This window comes from Fukomys damarensis, unplaced genomic scaffold, assembly GCF_012274545.1.
Source record: "Fukomys damarensis isolate Sample0158 unplaced genomic scaffold, DMR_v1.0_HiC HiC_scaffold_10, whole genome shotgun sequence".
Lineage (NCBI taxonomy): Eukaryota > Metazoa > Chordata > Mammalia > Rodentia > Bathyergidae > Fukomys > Fukomys damarensis.
The window spans coordinates 30,905,055-30,928,677 of NW_022900922.1; the positions used below are offsets into that span (position 1 = coordinate 30,905,055).

The 23,623-nt window shown below is 35.6% G+C and overlaps 1 protein-coding gene across 1 annotated transcript in view; it reads left to right on the plus strand.

Moving 5' to 3' along the window:
• The window catches only part of Ofcc1 (orofacial cleft 1 candidate 1), a 539,007-nt gene that overhangs the window by 453,891 nt on the left and 61,493 nt on the right, over positions 1-23,623 (plus strand). The window contains exon 22 of the mRNA XM_010623072.2: positions 9,553-9,712. Coding sequence (XP_010621374.1) covers positions 9,553-9,712 — 160 coding nt within the window. The remainder of the gene's footprint in view (positions 1-9,552; positions 9,713-23,623) is intronic.

A 23,623-nucleotide genomic window follows, 5' to 3' on the forward strand; every position in this document is an offset into this window, starting at 1 on the left:
TTATAAACTGAAAAAATGCACATAGAGGAAGAGGATCAACAGATGGGTGGAGGGGAAGGAAAGGAAGGGAAAGGATGGAAAAAAGGTCTGAAGATACATTATGTATATGTAAAACTCCCCACACTGAGCGGTAACATTATATACCACATGTGTACTGATAAAAATAAAGATATTTAAATTCACACCCGACAAAGTCTTTATCACTATTTAAATAATTCAGAAATTTAAAAATCCTTCCTCAATTTGAAATTTTACAACTATTTTCTTGTATTTTTATAAACTTTCTTTGAAATGAAACTCCTTATCATAAGCCATGTAGAAGTCATTTGATGTGGACAGTGTCAAGATCTAAAAGGAAAAGCTTTTTATCTTTTACTGCTCTATTGTTTACATTTATATTATTTTTAGATACTAGGTATTTGCCATTTGAATGTACTGAGTTTTATTTTAAGTCTTTAAAATTCATCATTTTCTGTTTCCAGTGTGATGGACAGAGTGAACCTTTCTTCTAGATCTTCTTTTAGATAATTTACTTTTTACCAAACTTATATATTAATATCCATTTATAAATACAGGCATAAGGGAGAAGCTGTGAAGGGGGTGTTTGGCCTTGCAGCATTTCTGGTATAATAAGGACAATTTAATTATAAATCTATCTGAATACTACCAAAGCTCTACAGGCTGGGTATAGATTTTTTAAAAAATAATACCCAGAGAATGAGAAAACACAATTTCAATGTCAGATTTGTTTAAGCTTTTACGTTCCTGGAAGCTGGACACAAATTTAAAGACTGGTACTCAAGTTAATTAGTTTTGGGGGTGCTTAGGTCTTCTTAATCACTGACTTGATAGTTCCAAATGCTCTTATACATTTTAGCTGCTGTCATTTATTGCTGAGGAAAATTAATTTAGATTAAAATAATTTAAAGAGATTTTGATGAGAATATTATGAGAATACATATGAGACAATCCAAGATATTGTACTTTGCAAATCAGTCTTTTTTGCAGTGTTCTTTAGTCAAGGTAAAGTATTATTTACCATGTTGAGGAAATAATTCTAAAATTTTTGTAACATAGAACTAAATAATTTTTATCCCCTGAAATCGTCAGTTGGGTTATAATTGTTCCACGCTGGAGGGTGAATATGGTATATGCACATTATGCTATACTTGCCTAGGAATAGAGCTATTGTAAAGCTTTAGATACTAAGTTGTGTCAGCTCTGGTAAAGAGAATGACTGTGAGCAGCATAGCTCATTGCCCACGGGGCTGGCCCCACTGGGTGTCCACCCTCGCTCCTTACACCCTGGGCTGTCTGGTGCGGGCGAATGGGCCTTGCTGTATGCTTCAGTCTTTTCTTCATTAGACAAAGTGGCTGTTTTTACCCAATTCCTCCTCTCTGTAGCTGAAAGAATCTGGGAGAGATAAATCAAACAGTCTTTGACATGATGCTTTTAGTTCTTACAAAGACAAAATAAAAACCGATGAGTTAAGACTACAGTAGTTAATTATTCATTTAGTGAGTTAATTTTTGATAAAGTTGCCTGCTTCTAGTGCCTCTAGGATTAAAAAAACTGAAACAATCTCCTGGAACTTGTGCTTTTGTTCCCAGCATATAGGAAACAGGGCATGTGAGTTTTGCTAAACAGGTGTCAAGAAGGTTTATGTATTCTGGCAAAGGGACAAGGTTCAGATTTTCTGGTTGGTACATTCCAAACCCTGAGCTTGAGGTTGCTTTAGGTTGTTGGGAAGTTTTCTTTTCTACATTCAAGGTTGTACTTCCACCTGATAGTGTAATCTTTGTGCTCCAGTGCCCCTCTCCACTCTGTCTGCACTTTGTATTATCTTTAAAGCTCCCTAAAGATCTTCACCAACCTTACACACAACAGTGGAATGCACAGATAATCCAACAGAACAAGTGTTTCGGTTTGCTGCCACAAACTGAGGAAGAGTGTATGCATATCACATCCTGTACCATGCATTTTCATGGCGCATAAGTAATCAAGATAGAATGAAAAAGAAATCCTGTAACATGGGAACATGACACTTGCTCACGGGGAACTCAGGACATGGTTTTGTTTTTTGTTTTTTTTACTCTTAATTCACTTTTCTGTCCTAAAAAAGTGACTGGAATACAGTGGAGCACACCAAATGTCTGCTGAATTAAAAACATAAATAAATAAAAGAGCATATTTTCTTTTATGGTAAAGACACATCTTTTCTTTTAAGTAAATATAATTGACAGTCTACATTTTCAAATGACACTTTTTGTCTTCAAGATTATTTTTTCATTTGAACTTCAGGCAGAACATAATGAGGAGCAAAAAGATATGTACACAGCTTTCATGTGGTGTCTTAACTGTACTTATCAAAGTGAGCAGAGCAGTTTGCTAGCTTGACTCTTTTAGGCAATGACCAACTAAAAGAATACAATAAAATGTGGGCAGGGAAATTAAAAGTGCCAGAACACTGCTCATAGCAAGAGAAATGCAAACCATCTACTTAAAACACATTTCAAAATCCAAATAAGCTAGGGAAATGATAACTGTGTCACAGATACAGAAGATTATCTGCCTTCTTAACAACGCTGTGCATTAACTTGGTAATTCCAAATCTTGATTCTGCTGCCCCCAGACTCCATTCTCTGCCTCCTGCCCAAGTAGTCTTTTCTTCTCTAATGATCTGTTAAGTAGGTTAATATAAGCATGGTTAGATGCTCAGCACCGAGGATGGGTTCCTAGTGATCTTGATCACACATACAAAGGAGTTGTGATTCAGCAGCTAAGAATGACAGAAGGTGCCTCTGTCAGTGTGGCTTCAGTGCTTAAGCAGCAACTTTCTTTGCCATTGACACTGATTATGAGGCCAAGATCTCTTATCAGTACCATGCCTTCCTAGTGTCTGGGACTTCATAGGTGAGTTCAGTTTGAGACAGTGTTGCCTCAGATCTGGCTTGCTTCCTCTTTACAATGTGGGTTTCCCTAAGACAGATCCTAAAATGGATCCAACAGGACCTAATAAATTAGTGCTTTCAAAGGAGTATTCATCTGGATGAGCTGGGAGAGTCAGTCCCTTAAGCTGGCCATTAGAAAGAGAGAACCCTGACTTAACTGACATTTAATACTACTATATGATGGTAATCTCAGAATCTCCAAGAATTGATTAAAAAATTTCTGCCATATTATCCTATGAATTGGCTTGTGAAGATTACTCAGAGAGCTTCCACACTCCACAGCACTGTTTCTGCCAAAGAGTTCTTCCATATGACGCCAAAAGCACAGGTAACAAAATCCAAGATAGACAAATTATATCACATCCAATTTACAGACACTATATGCTCACTGAAAGAAACAGTAGACTGAAAGGGCAATTTACGAGTGGGAGAAAATCATTGAAAATCTAACATCTGTGAAGGTGTTAGTACCAAAATCTAAGAGATTTCTTCAACTCAACAATAATGAAATTAACCAATCACCCTATCTAAAAATTAACTGAAGATTTGAAGAGACATTTCTCAAAAGAAGAATATCTACATGGCCGATAACTCATGAAAATATGTTCAACATCACTAATTATTAGGAAAATGCAAACCAAGACCACAATGAGTTATCACTTCACAACCAATAGGATTAGCTCTATCAAAAGAACAGAAAGTAACACCATGTTGGAAAAGGCGCAGAGAACTTAGAGCCCCTGTGAAAAATTGATGGGGATAGAAAGTAGAGCAACTAGTCTATAAAACAGCGCGGGGATTTCTCAGGTAATTAGAAGTGTAATTACTGCATCTCACATCTGGATTTTATCCTAAAGAATTAAAAGAAGAATATCTAAGAAATATTTGCACAACCATGTTTATCACAGCAGTATTCACACTGGCCAAGAGGTGGGAGCAACCTGAGTGTCAAATTAGCAAACGAACGGATAAAGGGAAAGTTGTAAATTTGACAGGCAAGGGAATAGTATACAGACTTAAAAATGAATGAAGTCCTCTTATGTGCTAGGACATCAATAAACAGTGATGGCATTATGTTAAATAAAACAAGCCAAAGTCTGTATTATTTTACTCCAAGTACATATCTAAATTACTCACAATTGTAGGAATCAATATAGAAAGATAGTTACCAAGAACCGGAGAGAGGGAGGAAGGTAAATCGGTGTTCAGTGGATTTAGACTTTCAGATTTACAGGATTAAAAAGCCGTAGAGGCCTGACACACACGAGTGAGGATATACTGCTGAACAGCGCACGTACAAGTGGTCAAGACGACACCACCACCCACGAAACCCACGTCACTTTCTCCTAACGTGTGTGATGCAGTGGCCCAGTCCGGTTTGAACCCTGGCTCTGTAACCAGCTGTGTGTGCTTCAACAGTGGTTTTACTCTTTGACTCTGTTTACCTTTAATTAGCAATAATTGCACCTCAGATATACCTCATTGGCTACGATACTGCCACTGCCCAAAGCTAGACTCTATTTACCTTTACAGCCTGAGTAATAAAATGAAGCTTAAACCCTGAAGAATACATTTAATATATATAAAATGTGTATTGCAGCTATTTATTCAATACATTAAATTTTAACTATTACTATGAGTTTCTGTGGGCAGCGTGAGAGTAGCTAATGAGATCTCATTGGGCATAAATTAGATTATTTAGGATATTTCTTTTGAAATATAACTTAGTAAACTATGCTTAGTTCTAACATTAATTCTTTCAAAGCAAACCAAGCCCAAATTTAGACCAACAATTTAGAATTTTAAATTAGTTTTGACAACTCTTTGTATAGATGTATATTTACACAGGTATATTAAGTATATCCAAAACATATAGATAATGTTTAAATTTAAAAGTTTATTACAGTAAAAGATACATTATTATTAGCTCCTTCAAGGTACTTGATATACATCTCTTGCTTCAGACCCATTTTATGGTATTGCTCTTGACAATATGTCACTTATTGTAATACATTAAACGATTTTTAAACATTAATAGTATTTGATCACCCCTCATGATCCAAAAGGTCCTCAGAATTGGCATTCAGAAAGTAAACTCCTAATGCCCTCCTTCAAACTCTCTTTATCTAGCATTTCCTATCCTAGAATATGCTAAGATCATCCAGAGAGAGAGAGAGAGAGAGAGAGAGAGAGAGGGAGAGGGAGAGAGAGAGAAAGAACAAGGAGGAGGAGGAGGAATAGGGGAGGGGAGGGGAGGACAAAAAGTATAAAGAAACCCGAGAGTTTTCCTCAAATTCTCCCTCCTCCAAAAACTTCATATCCACTCCCGCACTCCAGAAATTCCTTATGTGTTCTACTTGTTCAGTTCTATGCAGCAACCTCCCCTGTCCAATGTGCCCAGTCTCTTCACAACCTAGCTCTCCCAGTAGCCATCCAACAAGTGGCTTTGAGTTTCTTCTCACTCGAATCAATCCGCTCTCCTCACTATACCCAGAGTGATGTTTAACCAGCAGAGAATGCATGTATCACTCCCTGCCTTGAGCCCATGTTCTGATGCCCGTATTGGTCCCTGTAGTCTTACTGTGGACCCTGCCCTGTCCATGTTACACTCATTAATGGAATGTCCCGTGCATCTCTCCTCACACTGGCACCCTTCCTTGCAGACCCTGTCCCCTCCCTGTAGTCCTTACCTTACCTCTGCTGCTTACGCACCCATCTGCCATATTCCCAGAACTTGGCGTCTAATCAAGGAGTGTGAACGGGCCTTTGCTAACTGGGTGAGAAAAGGAATGAAGACTGGACGGAGGATGACTGTCCTCTTGCAAACTCGAGATCCTGAGACTTCACCTCCTGATGACGCAGCTGTGGTGGGACCTTCTGTGAACATGTGCCGGGATAGGAGCTTTGGTTATTTCCTGTCATGTGCACAGTTTTACTTTCTGGCTTTCTTTTTCCTTTTTCTAAAATTCTGTTTTTCTTCTTTATTCTCCTTTTCGTCTCTGCTCTCTGTGTTTCTGTTTGCCTCTAGGAAGTGCAGTTTGAAACAAAAGCCATGTGAATTCCAATTACTATTAAAAAGAATGGTGGGTATTTAAGGGTTTCTAGAAAAGCAACAAAACTCCCTCCGTACATATTAATAGTTGGGCGTCACACACCCCGTTTAAAGTGTTGAACAGGGCTGCTAAAGAATATGTGGTTTTCAATGTTGTGATGATAAAAATGAATTTCAGCAAACACATGATGGTCATATGGCAAGAAGTTTGTCTATTTAATGTTGCCTGCCCCAAGCTATTCCTGAATCATTCTAATGGAATTAACCAGTAAATGAAAGTTTTCCTGGTTCCATCAGAAATACACAGACTACTAATGTGGAAAGCCACACCAACAAACTCACTTGTAACTGCTGAAGTCAGAAATAAACAGTTATGTTTGATCCTTCTTCATGTACGTGTTTGCATTTAGAGCTACTTAGAGTCATCGACATCATCCTGCGTATGTCCCTGAGAATAGTGCAGTAGCTAAATGTTCACACTTGTCCTTTTTTAGCTTTAGAAGAAATGTCACATGCTAGGTTTCTGTAAATGACCCACATTCAGATATGAACCGAACATAATAGCTTCTGCCACTCACCAGCAATGAATGGCTGCAAATGTAGGGCACAGGGCAGAGGACTTGGTAAATTACTTTGTTTCACTGGGTGTCATCAGAACCTATGGCATAATATTCGACCTATTTGATAAACAGTAATGCCTAAGGCATTGTGCATAGGTGGCATGGAGTTTTCTTTTTAATTACATTTTGATGAGATAATTTAAAAACACAAAATCTTCAGACCTATAAAATAGTCATATTGGTAAAGAAAATCCAAGTTTGCAACCATCATCGTGCCAAAATACACATTTCCACTGAGTAGCAGAATTTTAGCTTTCGATTTAAAAGCACTTAAAATTTCAATAATACAGGCCACTTGTACATCCTTAGATTCTACAGTTGTTAAAAATGTTTCATTTGCTTTTTGTTCTCTCTTATTTCAGCTAGTATGATTAAATAGCTTCAACTTGCTATAATTCAATTTGAAAAACATCCGAATTGCAGAAAATGAGTGAACATATATCTCAGTATTTCTGACCCACTTGAAAATAATGAACTTTCATAACTATGACCTTACTATTGTATTAAATAAATACTATTGTATTAATGTATTGCTATAAATACAAAGGAAACATTTGTTTGCTCTCCGTCCTCAACATCACCAATGCAGAATGTTAATGACGTTAGGATGTTTTTGCATTGTTTATTATTTTAGAAATTCAGCTTTTTTGGGGGTTCTTTAATTTTCTGAAGAGAACCAGAAAAGTAGAGAGTCAAAGACATATAAAATGTCTTTATAACCAAAAGAATAAAGTAATTCACTTTCAGATGCATTATGTTGCATAGCTAATATATTGTCAAAATTTTTATAATTATCATTGTTCAATGTATTTATTTTTATTTCACACAGATAAAAATAGAATGTTTTCTCCTGCTGTGTAAACTTCCTTTATAGACTTGTCATATTTGCTATGGACTAATAAATGTTGGTAAATTCACTTGTTAACAACACAGCATGGAGATTTTCCCTCAAAAATGCCACCCAAAATGGTAAGAGAAAAAATTTGACATAAAACTAAAATATAATTAATCTTTGAACAGCTTCCTATATTCCAATTGCCATTTCTTTCTCTGTCAAAACATTTGTTTACCATCGTATAGATGTTTGGGTGTTTACATAATTATTCTTTCACACAAAATGAAAGAGAAATATAAAGGAGACAAACATTTTCTGAGCAAAAGAAACAGAAGCCAGCAGAAAAAGGACTGTGATTCCTAATTAATTCAAAGTTAATTGCACTGTTGATAATCTGGCACTTAAAATCTTCATATAGAAAATGTTTATGGTGGCAAATTGACAGTAATTTAACTTCATTAAATCTTGCTATCATTAAAAGAAAAAGATGAATGTTACATTAAACAAGCTTAAGAGAATGGCAAAGACTAGTTCATGTTTAACAAGCCAACTATTAAATCACTGAAATGGCTGACCTAGAAATCTCAAAGCACAGTAGAAGCAGAAGATGTCTTTCAAGATGGTACCAGGCAGACTGAGGCTCTAACTCAGCAGTAAAATGCTTGCCAACCACATACTGAGTCCTGGGTTCAATCCCCACATTGATAGAAAAAAAAGAAAAAAGAGATTGCAAGATGGCACCAGACCATATGATTAAAGGCAATTTTGCACCTATATTCATTGTGATGAGTGCAAAGTATGTGAAAAAGACACCTACTCCACATTTAGTGATGAGGTTCAAAAAATCTATTTTAGTGTTTTAGAATCAAAACGTAGTTAAATGAAGTTATTACTTGGTATTAGTTGTTTTGACTCAAGTCAGAATGAAATAAACTAGCTAGCTCTGAGTTTAAATGTTTTTCCTGTTACCCATGAACAATAAGACTTAACTTTTTAATTTTAATATATTAATATGCAAAGGCAGGATTAAGATAAGTCTAGGATGACAACAAATTTGCAGTGGATTGCCACCATAATGATCCGTCAATAAATTCGAGTACTGATCATCTAAAGTAGAAGACAATCTAATCACTCTGAACACTGAAATAAAATACTTCCTGTTCTCCACTTTGTGGAAAGGTGCTATTATGTAGTAGTTAGACATCTTGATAATTCAATGTCTATCTCAGGCATTTTTAAAAAATTTACTTTTCAAAAGAGTAAGATGTTAATACTGTTATGTAAGAGTTCTTGATCTAGTTTATGGGCTGTTCATGGCCCATCACTGTGTTTCTTAAAGTGGGTTTACAAAGTGAGCTGAATGTCTACTAACTCACAAGATAAATATGATATTTCCCTAAAGCTTCAATTTTATCCAATGGTTTGGAAAGTTAAATATAATATATTGAAATAAATTCTCTTAAATTGGTGGTAGTATCAACATTTCTTCTCTGTCTATAGCAGTACTTAATAGAAAAGTTCTGGAAGGAATGACCTAATTAGTACTTGTAGCACTCATCTAAACGTGATTTAGCAGTGTCAGTGAATTGACAGTTTCCACCATGAGGCATTAAAACCAAGTCTTACAGGAAGAATGAATCCAAGTTTAAATTTTCTTTAGATAAATTCATCACATTTGTATTAATTTAAATGTAAACAACCCTAATTAATGGCCAAATGTTTCCCAGTTTTCTAGGCTATTGCTTAGACATCATAAACTAGAATCGGTAAATTTCTAGGAAGTAACTGCAAACCCACCCAGATGATCGTTGTCAGGTTAGGGCTTTGACGAGAACAAAATGGCACATTGGAATATAGGAAGCAGAGATTCCTTACATTCTAGTTTTATTTTTAAATTTTTCTCTTCCCACTTTGGGTGGCTTTTTCCAGTGAAAAACTCCTTGATGCATTGTCACCAAGTCAATTTGTCAACTGTCATTAGAAATGGGAAAATGTACTAGATAAATAGAAGTCGATAAAATATCCAAGAAGAAAAACTAATCATAGAGATGTGGGGAAAATCAAAACAGAATAACAGACAAATTTATTCTTAGGCTGCACAGTGACTCTTGGATATTAGATGCATTTCAGCGTGTCCATAGCGAAGAAACCAAGTTCTTTGTACCATACGATTTGGAGATTTCCAATCAGGAGCTAAGTTACATAGTGAAAAGATCAGAGCAGTGGAGAGGAGTCGGTGGTGAAAGAAGGAAGGTGAGTGGTTTTAATCTGATTTTTTTATTCATTAAGTTTAGTGTACATTTTAGGTGTACAATATGATGACATTTATCATTGGGAATTTGTAACTTTACATAATCCATCTTGGTTCTTATTTTTTTTCCATTACCCTGTCCTCCTTTCAACCCATCCACCCCTCCCTATTTACAAAGACTTTGTGTTTTTTTCCTTTTCTCGTATTTTTTCCTTTCCCTTCTCTTCCTTCTTCTACCCCTTCCACTTCCCCTTCCCCTTTGGACCTTTTCTTCCTATTTCACACTATGTATTATACATTCTGGTCCTCATTTGCACTTTCAGTTTCTCACACCAGAAACTTTGGTATTTACACATGGGTCCTATTTATTTCACTTAAGAGTGTGGCCTTAATGTGCATCCATTTAGCTATGAATGACCCCAGTTTCTCATTCTTTATGGCTGATTAGTACTCTGCTTTATATATATATAAAAAAATTACATCTTCTTTATCCAGTCTCCACTTGATTGGCATGTGGGCTGTTTCCAAGTTTTAGCTATTACAAACTGTGCCTCTATAAACATGGGTTAGCATATATCACTATGGTGTGATTCTTTTAATTCTTTTGAGAAGATACCCAGCAGGGGAATAGCTGGGTCAAATGGGATCTCTAATCCTAGTTTATTTCTTTTTTGAATGTACAAAAGAAATTCACTCTGCCAGCTTTTCAGCAAGGGGTTGCATTTCTAATGTTGCTTGTGAAGCTATTTTCTCTTCTATGTGCCACTAGCTTACAAATCTTGCAACTTGACTTTAAACTGTTTTTGTTTTTTTTTTTTTGGTTTGTTTGTTTTTGTTTTTGTCAACATGAGGAAACTAATTTGGGTGGTTCTTACAGTTCAGCACAATTGTTCGTGAAGGGAGATATTTATTAGTGTGTACAGTTACATATGTGAAAATCACACAAGAGTTTGAAGAATGCATGAGGAGCTAGCAACAGGGTTTCTGCATGGGAGGAGGTTGTTGGCTTTCTAGTAACCTGTAGTAGACAGGAGGAAGGGAGTGCTCTTTTCACCGCCCTCCTGGGGCCTTGTTCATCCAGCTCCTGATTCTCATTCCTCTTTCAGTAATCTTCCTTACTGACTTCTTTTGTGGGGGCCACTTCCTCCATCAGCTTCTTAGCCCCTTCCAGGATTCTGTACCTGACTTGTTCCCCTTCTTACTCCACACCCTGCTTTTTGTCAACCACCTTGGAAATTGTCTTCCACATGTTGCAGATTCTTAGTTGTGTATCCGAAGGCTTCACCTCTCTTTCACTTCCCATACTAAGTAAGCCGGTAGCTCACTTGATATTTCCACGAAAATGCCAAAGATGCCAAAATTCCTGTACTATCCAGACAAGGTCTGTTTCACATGCATTGTTTAATTAACACCTGCATTTCATCTGCATAAGGAAATCACAGCATTTACTCTTGCACACTCTCTGAACATAACACTTTCATCTGCTTTGAATCCCAAAAGCCTCAAAGTCAGAGTTTTGTTAGGTTTGCCCTTGTCTCCTAGACTTTTATTTGATCACTGAGGCCTATTGAATCTACTCTCTTAATATTAGCTTTTATTTTAATTAATCCACTTGCTACTGCATACATCAAGGCCTTTAATATTCAGCTGCTGTGGAGCAGCAAGGCTGAACTGGTGCTCTCTCCACCTTCGGTCTCCATCATCACAGTCTATGAATTCACACTTAACTCCCGCCATAGTGACACTGCTAATATATAACTGTAACCCTGCCTTCCTATATCACAAACCCTTCAATAACTTCTCATCACTTGGAAAGCAAAAAACCAAAACTCCTACAGTTGGATAATTGCATTTTGAAATGATTCTCTTCTGCATTTTGAGTCACTTTTCCTGGATCGCCCCCCCTTCACACTCAGTATCACTCTTCAGGGCTTAGCTCAAGTGTCTTCTCAATGGCTCCAACTCAGGGCAGACCATTTCCTTTTTGTCCAAACTTCCTTTTTCAGTTGACTTTTCTAGTATTAGAACACAATTTGAGAATTACATGTTCACATGTCTCTCTTTTAGAGTGACATCTCATTGTGGAATTAGAGTGACTTATAAATATGTCTTCAATCTCTGGCAGTCTCTTGAATATAGTACCTGTCCACCTGATGTTTATTCAGTATATAAGAAAAATGTGTGAATGAATAGTTGAAAAATTGAGCATACAGTACTTAATTTGCCCACATAAATTTCACCTCGTGTATGCCTTATCTACATATGTACCTCACTGTACATATAGTTCATCTAATTTCCTGCCTGACAGAAACTTTAGATGTTACCTTTTAAAAATTATTGACTTCAGTATTAATATACTACGTATGTGCATCTTAAATTCTGTTTACTTCATCATTAACAGTGCAGCACACATCTCCAAGACTACTATTCCTGAATTGAAGCAAAGCAAGTTTTATCTTACCTTGTATTCATTCTGGTTTCTTCTTCTTCAAAAATCCTTGACTAACAGGAAGATGATAAAAGTCGCAAATTGTTGAAATTAATTAAGCAAAGAGAACTTCCTTTCTAAGATAATTTCACATGCCTAGGATAGGTGGAATATGGTTTATTTCATGACTAGGTTTTACAACATGGAAGTTTAGAAATTTGGACACAATACAAAATTGAGTACCTCAGTGATTTGATTTGAATCTAAAAAGAGAAATCAGAATTATTTGAGTATTTATTAGTTCTGTTTTAACAAAGTAGGAGAGGGGGAGAGAGAGAGAGAGAAAGACAGTTACAGAGAGAGCCACAGAGAAGGTGAAATATAGTACTTAGTTGCTGTGAAGAAAATTGAAAGACGTGAAGTTGTTTAATTCTTTAGATATAACATTTATGCCTTTCTTTGTAAAATGTCTTATTGACCCATGATGGACAACAGTCAGATTCAGGAAGAGACCTCAAACCTTGAGTGTCGGTATTTCACTGTGTTTACCTTCAAATAGAGCAAGGAAAATATAATTTGATTAAATATAATTAAAATGAACAGTTTAATCAAAGGCATTAGAATTTTTTGGCTCAAATTTATTTGTACTGTTGACAGAAGTGCATTTATCTTGGTTAATGGCTGCTTGTTCCTTCAGAATATATATATATATCTCAGTCAGTGAAAGGAAGTCATGGAGATGTTTACTCAGATTGTTTAAAAATTCAGAGAATGCCTGTGTTCCTTATTGTTGGGTTATGGTTAGCAAGCCTACACAAACAACCTCAAACTAAAATGGATAGACATACATATTAAGTTTTTTATGTCTTTCCATGCCCTGAATATTTGCACTGTGAAGCCTTCTTCCAACTTGTTTTTTGTACGTTATTCTTCTTATGCCATCTTATGTTTGCCTGTTTAGTTTATTTCAATGAGGAAGCAAGATTGCCTTATTAAATAATTGATGTAGTAATCTCAAGTACCGGCTTAGTTGAAAACAATCATCTGTAATCTGAAATGCCAAACTGAATGGAATAGACCTTTTAATATAAAACTATTTCAAAGTAAATAGTCTAGAATTCTTGTGATCTAAAAATTTGATCTAGGTGTTTGCCATAGCACTAGCAATTAAACCCATGCTTCTCATTTTTTATGATCTGGAATAAAAATTGTCCCATGAATGGACACTTTATATTATGCTTAATTTCGTTTTCTTAAATTGATGAATGCAAATGCATAGACCATATTTGCAGTGTGATGAGAATTTAGGATTATTGCATTTCATAATTTTTATATCGTTCATATATGTGATTTATCATTTGCGCAAAGACAGCCACATTATAATTTTCAAATTTTTCTTAGCCATTTTTTGATAAAGAAAAGGTCACTTTCAGTAGTCAGAAAAGACATTATTATTCTATTAAACTAATTTGCCTACATGCAAATTTTGTCATTTTTACCTCATTAACTATTTATCATGGAGTAAAAATATATATATTCATGAAGGGGCAGCTCACAGCCTGATGGAGCTGGAACTAATATTTTGCAACTCTAATGATTTTTTGCATCCTTAATTAGATAGCATAAGGTTGATATGATTAGGTCAGGATGTAGTGTTTTTCATTAAAATACATTTTAGAAGCTGTGTTCATAATCTGCCCTTGCAATTAAATAATGAGCCTATGAATTTAATATTATCGACCCAATTATTATCCCGTGCAAACGTATACCTTTAATAAATTTGTGCCGTAGGACCTTCATTAGCAACAGAAAGAATGATATTTCTAGGTACATAGATTGAATGGCTATGGTTAAACTTATAGAATGGTTTTAAACATATCAGAAAGCAAAGCTTCAACACATAGGCATTCTAAAATGTGCCTTAGTATTTGTTGAAGGCTATTTACATTTAATTATTTTCTTAAAGAAACTACCACTTTAAATCAGGCTATTGAAGCTCATAAAAATAGCAGGATACTAGCTGGAACTGGAGGGTTAGATCCAGTTGTTCATCCATAGGCCAATGATGTGTAAATTTACAAATCTACTCATGAGAAAAATTGGAGAGCATTTAATATAAAAATGTTTATTTCCCAAGCATCTATATTATCCAGGAAGAACCATAAGCAATTAGTGTCAATTATTATTTTTTGTTTTTGTTAGGACAGTTTTAATACAATGCAAGTGCGTACGGTGTATATGGAGCCTGAGAAAGAATGGCTTATCTCCTGTTGCAAATGTGTACAGGAAATCACACATGTAGAAACCTAGCTCACTCATTTTTTATAAGTTGTTACTGATCTGCTGCTATTTTTGTGTACTATCGTAGTGAATGATTGACATTTGCAGTTCTTTCCTGATGAAATTTTATGAAGAAATAAATTTATATATAATTTATAATGCTTTAATTAAAAACATGAAAAACAGAACCAATCTTTAGTGATAAATCGAAGCATTGTGATCCATACAGAAAACTGCAGATTATGCATCAGTAGTCTTGTTTTCATACAAGTAGCGCTCTTTTCTACCTGAGAAATGTGGACAGGGTTGGGGAAAAGCTTTGATGGTGACTATGAAAGGCAAGGTGGTAGCCAAGCAGATAAAATGGAGGCATGGTAACAGAGGACACTCAGATTTTCCGTGTAAAAAGAGATAAAAAAAACCAGGAGTTTAGCAACAGGAAATGCTAAGGCACATTTGGAAACTGAGAACAATTTGTTTTGGCTGTGGCAAGGTCAGAGGCAAGGAGGTAGGCCAGGAGAGGAAGATTGAGAAGTGGACATTACCCAGTGGGAGTGACTATATATGTATTTTTTACACACCATAGGAAGCTACTGAAAATTCTAATAAAATGAAGTAACTCATTCAATTAACAATCTGGAATATCTTTGCATTGAGTTCTTTTAATTAATTGTTTATTTTAAAGCTCTAATATTTTACCTCCAGGCAGCAAATAGTTTAATATACTCTACGTAATGCATAGTCCCATCTTCCATAATTACAGGTTGTTTCTTCTTTGGAACGTCTAAATTATCCATAGAGTTTTCCAACTATGCAGTTCAATTCTATTCCACAGTCAGGAGTTGTTTTACATGTCAGTATTCCTCAGCTGGATCCTCAGTGGAGGCAGGGGCAGGGGCCGAGAGCATTTCTGAGCTTGATGAGGACTTGCAAGTAGGTGCCACATTGGACTCAGGCAAATTTGAACCTAGGGGTGGAATGTGGGAGCAGGTAGAATTGGAGACCCAGAGTCAGACTGAATGCAAAGCAGTGGATGAGAAAGTGGTGACTACCTATGCAACAAAGGACCTCGACTCTTGAAGGTTCAGTCATAAAGTACTCAGCTGTGTTGATGGTAGAAGGTGGAAGCAGAGACCTAAATCAATTAGAACTAAAGAGCATTTGAGTTAAAGTAACAAAAGGAGGGCATTTCAGTGGTCTAGGTGGAAGCTTCCTGCCCTATGTTGTGGTTCTGGTGGAATTTTGTACTCATAGGCTGTACCTGTGGGATCCTGTCTTTAAATTGACTGAAAGGCTTTTGCTACCAAAGTGCCAGATACTGAACTATGTTAATTCTTTTCAATAAAGAATGTATCTTAGTGAATATAACCTGGAATATGGCTAAATGATCTTATAGAAGGTTTTGTTTAGTGATTGTTATTCATTCTGAATTCTGTATCCGGTGTTATTTCCTTCTTGTACCGACAGAACTTGCCAAGTCTACATCATCTTTAGAACAGTTATCTTTTAGAGTCTTTATGAAAATTCAGACTACTATTAGGACTACAAACATCATGCACATTCCAGTTCATGTGCATTGAAGAGATTAACAGTGACCCAACTCATTTGAAAACTATGAATCTTAGCTATAGTTTTTAAATAGAAATAAGTTTGACAATTTGGAGCTTTTTCTTTTGCTTTGTTTTTTAAGTCATAAAAGAAAAGCAGAGGAGGATGTTTTGTTTAGTGGGGTGACTTGACTAACTGATATGTATTTCTCTTTTATCTCTGAATTTCTAGGATATTTGTTTATAAGTTACCCAATATATTGTTAAGCTTTTGAAAGATCATTTGAATGTAGAAAGATCGAATTCTATAAATTAAAATGATAGGTAACAACCAAATACAGAATAACTAGGAACTTTCTGAAGATACCCCAGTGTTTGGATTTTAACATTCACAAAGACCTATTGTGCTTTGCTAAGTACTTTCCCCCTTAATTCTAAAATCATTTCTATTTGAAGTGAAGTATAATCCATATGTTTTTGATTTTTTAACACTTAATTTGTTCGCATCCCTTTAATGGAGTGCTATATAGCAGCCTTTTCATCTTTGTTTTATAAGCTTATGTTCCTCCAACACAGGAAATCAAGGTTTTCTAAGAGTAAACAAACTTGAACTTAAAAAGACACAAGACAGCTTTATTTGCAGTGCACCTATTAGCTTGAACTACTTCTCTACTTGATATGCACGTTTTTTTCGAGTTTTTCCAGGATGAGACATATTTGTAATTAACTGAGACATAATATGTAGTATTGTGTGTTATGATTTATTAGATTGTCCTAGTACCTTACATTAATTTTTTTCATGATAAAACAGCAAATACTAATATATTAATGAATAAGTCATTAATGATAATTATTTAACTGCCATCTTATTCTTTCTAATAACGAAGGAGCTACTTATCTTTTAACAATTATGTGGTAGGAAATTATTTAATGTAAAACATTAAACAGTGTCCTTTTGTTTTGGGAAGTACAATGTTCTTATCAAGAAGAATGAAAGTCCCTTTTTCATATCCTACTGATATTTGAGAAACACAGGTTCTCTGCTGTTACTTGCATGTATATAGAGTTTAATGAAACTAAAATACAACTTCACTAGACTATCATGTCTCCCATTGCCTTCATTCTGTTCAGCTTATCTAGTTACTACTACAAGCTATTCTTTAAGCTCTTAGCAGGCACAAACCTTGGATAAAGCAGCATTGTGCAAATGTCACCATAGTACACTCACTGCTAAGAGAACTCATTTGATCAACTCTACACATTTTAGTAGATGTTTCAAAGAGAAGAAAAAGAGCTGGGGTGTAAATCTTATTTTCTTAGGAATGAAGGAGGGGGTAATAAATGACTATTCTTGTGGGTCAGTCACTGCACAAGCAATTTGTATGTTGATACATTTAATTACCAAAGCAAATATATGGTGTTATATTATTTTCATTTTACAGGTGAGAAAACTGGGACTCAGAGAGGTTAATTACTTCATCCATTCACCTATGGATGTATTTACTTCTTGCTTTTTATTAATCATATTTAATAAAGTACTTTTCTTAGGTACAAATGAAAATAGCAAAATGAAATAATAAGGCCTTTCCTTCATATTGTAATGGGGAAGGTAAATAGGTGAGAAAATAATAGCAAAGCAGTAAGATAGTGGACTGAGCTGGATGGCCTGGTGGTAGCTTGAAAGAAGTTGGTAGTGATCAATATTAAGTGTTCAGGACAAGAGGACGAAGATAGGTATTTAAAATGAAAAATAAATCATTCAAGGAGAAAAAAAAATAGGTAGCCAAAGAAAGCACTTCAAGAAGGGAATGAAATATCATGGCATTTTGCTGACCAGGCAGTCAGTGAGGCTGCAGCGTAACCAGTGCCGATGACATGGCGGACTCACGGTGTGTGTGCTTCAGCGGGCTGTTCGTTATCACTGATGGCTTGAAGAGGCTCGCCATCACTGGCTGTGATGCATGCGTACTAGCATCAGTTCAATCACAGGATTTCTTGAGAGGATTAGTGTGAACTGGAAATATTACACTAGCTTTGAGCAAAATCAGTTTTGCTTTGTCAGACAAGGCCCACCGTGTCTGTCCACCACCCACGGCTGCGACAAGCCTGCCTGTGCCAACCTGCTCTACGTTCACTAGTGAGGGCTTCAGTTAACTGGAAAAAGAAATGGCTTCACTATTTTCTCCATCAATTTGTAAAGTTTTGTAGTATCTGGGCTGGTGAAACTTCTAGGATTCTTTTCACATATTGTAGAGAATTAAGCACAAGAATTCAGGTTAGGATATGACAATAGTGACTTTTGTTCCTTTATTCATCATTTCGTTGAAATGATCATGAAAATATTTTAAGATGAACAAAAAGGGACTTAAATAAAATGAAGGAATGCTAAATAATGCCACAGCAGATATCAGAATATTAGTTAATAATTTTTCATACTTCCCGTAATTTTTACCAAATATAGAAAAAAGATTCAGTAGTCAAACCATTCTTTGATCTTTGCAATACTTGAAGTCAGCAAAGTTGGGAGAATTGAGTTTCTTTCTTCCTTTCCTTCCAATCCACAAAAGAGCCACTCGTATAAAAGAGCTCACCTGAGTATAATGAGACCTCATCCTGGGTCTACGTGAAACCCAGTTCACCACAGTTTGACCAGACAGGACCTACTTCCCATCATGTCTGCAGTTATTCTGGAGCTACATATTCCTGCTTTCCTTCTTCTCAGTATCTCACTTTGTGTGCCCATCCCGAAACCATGGGTCTAGTACTTCAGTGTGAAATAGTACAGAAGTCACCCGTGGCATATTGTAAAGTGAAGTAACAAGGAACGTAAGATGAAGTTTTATAGTTCAACCCAGAAGCTGTAAAAACATGAAGTAAATATGATAAACTGCCTGAGAGTAATAGGAAAACTGAGTGTATAGGTCATTAAGTATTAGAAGATTAATGAAAAACATCATCACCTCTTATTTATGTTAAATGTTAAGTTGCCTAAATACATAGATTACCTCATTCCATTACCTTATATAAACTTGTAGGACATTATCAACACCGATTTATATCTTAATTTTTTTCATTTAGCCTTTAATCAAAACTATTTTTGATACTGTTTTTAAATCTTCAAAAACATAACTCTGAGTATATAGTATTTTGGTACACAAAAATGTCATAATTCAGCAAAAAATATTTTAGTTTTATAATTATTTAATTAAAATATTAAATGCTTAATCGTCAAGGATTTTGTTTATCCTTAAAAATTCAGCAAGCAATTTTCCTACAAAGACATGAAGCTTGAGTTCACTGGAGACTTGCTCTTGCACCCAGCGCTGGAAAGTAATGGAGGTGTGATTCAGAACTTTGGGAAAAGTAAGGGCAGACTCAGCCAAATATTTGTATGAAAACAGAATAAACATTTTTGATGTGTTCCAAGATTGAGGAAGGATATCATTTACAAATGCTATTTCTTTGAAGAAAATCAAAACGTTCTTAAATACATAGCAGATTCAGTGATGAATTCATGCTGATTGAAAGTTGCAGCCACCTAATTGTTGACACTATTTTTAAAATGTAAAATGCATTTATGTAATTTTGAACTCTTAAAATGGGTTTTAGATTTTTAAATTATTATAGGATGGAGCATGCAATGTAGATCATAATCATGTCAATAATAAACTAATTCTAAAAATCCAAGATTATATTATTAAAAGATAAAGAGCAGACGAGCTTTTAAAATATAATTTAATTTTATTTTATTAGTACATGCTTGCAATTCATGAAGTTTACAATCATCTTTGGGAGCAGTTACATGTACCTATTATAGTTTTTTTCCCCCTCTGGTTCCCCTATCACCTTTTTCATATTTGTTGATATATATCTTAGCTCTTGATAAGGCATATAGTGTTTACATAGATTGTACTTTTTAGAAATTGGTTTTTTTTGGGGGTACTGGGGGATCGAACTTGGGTCCTTGCACTTGCAAGGCAGGCAGCAGAACCACTGAGCTAAATCCCCGGCTAATTGGGCTCTTTAGGATTCTGTATCTGTATCTTTCTTTATTCATCTCATACCCCCCAACCCTCTCCTTATTCCCTTGTACCCCTTCCCTGTTGGACTAGATCTGTCCCCTTGTCCTTTTTAATCCATTCTTTATCAGTCTCCTTGTTTGCACTTCACTTCACTCAAATGAGAGATACCACCAGTATTTAAGCTTATGTATCTGATTTATTTCGCTCAATATTATATTTTCCAGGTGAATCATTTCCTACAAATGCCTTACATTTTTCATTCTTTATAGCTAAATAGTAATCATATATGATGGGAATAAAGGCTGCATTTTCACCACACCCAGGCCAGTATTTGTTATTGTTTGACTTTCTAATGATGGCCATTCTTTCCACAGTAAGATGGAATCTTAATGTTGTATAATTTACATTTCTCTAATGCCCAGAGATGTTGGACATTTTTTCCATATATTTATTGACCCTTTGTATTTCTTCCACTGAGAAGTATCTGTTCATGTCTCTAGTTCATTTCTGAGTCTTTAATTTTAGGTGGTTTAATTTTTTTGAGTTCTTTGTATATTCTAGATATTCATCCTGTCTTAGGAGTAGCTGGCAGAATTTAGTGTGTCTCTGTAGTTTGTCTCCTCTCTGCTGATTGATTTTTTGGCTGTACAGAAGCCTTTTATATAATTTCACTTGCTTTATCTTGCTGCCATTTCTTGTGCAATTGAGGTTCTGTTTAGAAAACCCTTTCCTATGCCTATGTCTTTGAGTGTTTCACCTACTTTGTCTTCCAGAAGGTTTAATGTTTCAATTTTAATGTTTAGATCTTTGATCCATTTTGATTTTAATTTAGTGTATGGTGACAGATGATGGCCCAGTTTCATTGTTCTGCAGATAAACTGTTTTCTAAGCACCACTTACTGAATAGGCTATCTTTCATGCTTTTGGCTCCTTTGTCAAGGATCTAATAGTTGAATATGTCTGGAGAGATTTCTGTATCCTCAGTTATATTCTATTGATTTGTGTGTCTGTTTTTGTTCCAGTACTATGCCTTTTTTATCACTCTTGTTTTGTAGTACAACTTGAAGTTTGGTATTGCTGTGCCATCTGTTTTGCTCTTATTGCCCCAAATTACTTTTGCTATTCTGAGTCTCTTCTGTTCTGGTTCCATAGGAATTTTAGGATTTTTTCCTTTAGATCTGTAAAGAAAGCTGTTGGTATTTCATTTGGAACTGCATTGAATCTGCATAACAGTTTTTGAAGTATGGCCATTTGGAAGATGTTGGTTCTGCCTAACCAGGAGCACATACATTGCCTCATTTCCTGATGTCCTCTTCCATAAATACTCTAGTTTTATTTGTAGAGATCTTTTACTTCCTTGGTTTGGCTCATTCTTAGATATTTCATTTTTCTTGAAGCAACTGTGAAAGGTATTGTTTTCATAACTTCCTTCTCATCCTGTTCATAGTTGGCATGCACAGATGCTATTGATTTTATAACATTTTTATTGGTATAGGTTTGTAATACAAGTGATTGCATTCAATTAGGAGGAATAAGATATATGTCACATCTTGATCATTTTTATTGCTTCTGCCCTCTCCACAGTTTCTATCTTAAAAATTATGTTTTTGATGACTTCTTATTGATACCATATATGTTCTCATCTGAATGTTAAGCTATTGTGATGTAAAACTGTACATATATTATGCTCCTTCTGGTTATAAAAAAACACATAAAAATGTCACAATGGCCATGGCTTCCTTTGATGTAGAAATGTGGAGAATTTCTTCTCTTTTCTTTTTCTAAATACCTCATTTTTTCATGACGTTATATGTTATTTTCATAACTAGAAGTAAAGGCTTATGAAATCGCTTTTTGAAAAGAAGAAGTGTAGAGCATAATTTCAAGTCCTTTTAAAACTACAAGGTCAGACCATTCCTAAGCATCCATGCTGCAGAGCGAACATGAACCGGACAAAATCAGCCATTCCAAATGTATGCTTACAGAGAGATGGCTGTGCCCTCATGATCTGTCTGCTATACACTGGCCTCATTGTTTATCTTCAAACAGAAAGGAAAGAAAATCATGGTGAGCACCTATCTCTAAGAGGGAATTTGGCCAACAGGTTCAAAGTGTGTCTCCTTACCTATGCTTAAGGTAATCCTTCAAGATCTGATGAAATATCTGGCACCCAACTTCCCTTGGTAACAGAATAGTCATGTTCTGTCCTTCCGGGTGAGATCTGCTTGGTAGCTGTCTTCGTCTGAATTTTCCCTTTCCAATTACAAATGCAATTTGGTTTCCTCTGTGAACTGCCAATAGCAGCAGTTATGGTTTATGCTTCCATTGGGTCCTAAAAAACAGCTATGCTGCTGTGGCTGTCCCTGCTGTACATTCGGCATTAGCCATCACTGTGGGGGACTCCAAGTGACCCCATCCACATTTAGTTCCTGCTTCTCAGGCTGGCCCCCTGGCATCTTCCCAGGCAAGCTGTTGGTAAAGCCTGCATTTTATTCTGCAGCCTGCCAGCCGGCCAGTCTGTGATTCAACCGTCTTGGTCTCCTGGCTTTAGACACTTGCTTATTTTTAATTTCTAGACATGAAAAGTGTATTTATGAGGTTTTTGCAAATATTTCATGATTTATCAAATAAATGGATTCTTCTTTATACAAAAATTATCCTTCCAGATTGCCTCCAAACCCATGCTTTGATGCATTTTCTTAACACTCCTCTCTTGAGTCTTCTAATTGTCTCAGTCACATGGAACCTTAAAAATGTGAATAAGTTTACTTTTGGCCTTAAAATGGAAGAAGTCATATCACTAAGTTTTTGTTTTACCAAAGATAGTTGCCTATACCTTCAGATTTCCTTTAAAATTTATATGAAGTTTTTAGATATTGCAAAATCTAAAATCAGAGTAAAAAAGAATTTAAGTGCAGGTGACTTGCCCTGACTAAGAGGCAGATGACTTTAAGCTGTAGAGTCTGCATGGGAAAACAGTTGCAGTCTAATTGGAGAAGAGGCTGATTCACGCGTATGTGTTGAGTTCAGTGATAACTTCAACATTTTGTATTACCAAAAGAAGTTTTAATTGTAAACCAAATTGTTCCTATTGCATTAGGGACAAACAAAAGCTAATTTCTTGAATATTTACATCCTATTCCAAGTATAGCGTTCCTTTTTTAACCTCCATCTTATGTCTATATGCTTTAGAAATAAGGTAAATAGCATCTTTAAAAAAGACTTAGGACAGTGATGGCCAAACTTTTAGAGACAAGTGACCAAGCTGCAACCCCCACACCCACTCAGCTATCTCAGAGTGCCAACCCTGCAATTTAATTTGTTTAGTTTAGAAAACAACTCATACATTAACATCTTTTATCTTAAAAGAAAAATAATGCCATGTGCCATAGGTTCACCTCCACTGACCTAGGACATTCCTTAGAATATAACTATGATTCTCATAGTCATAAGTAGACCTCAGTGTGACACTGAATTAAAAGTAAAGATTAACCAGGTGTGGTAGCACAGGCCTGTAATCCCAGCACTTGGGAGGCTGAGGCAGGGGGATCACTGAGTTCGAGACCAGCCTGGGCTACATAGTGAATTACAGGTCAGTCTCAATTATACAGTGAGACCCTGTCAAAAAAAAAAAAA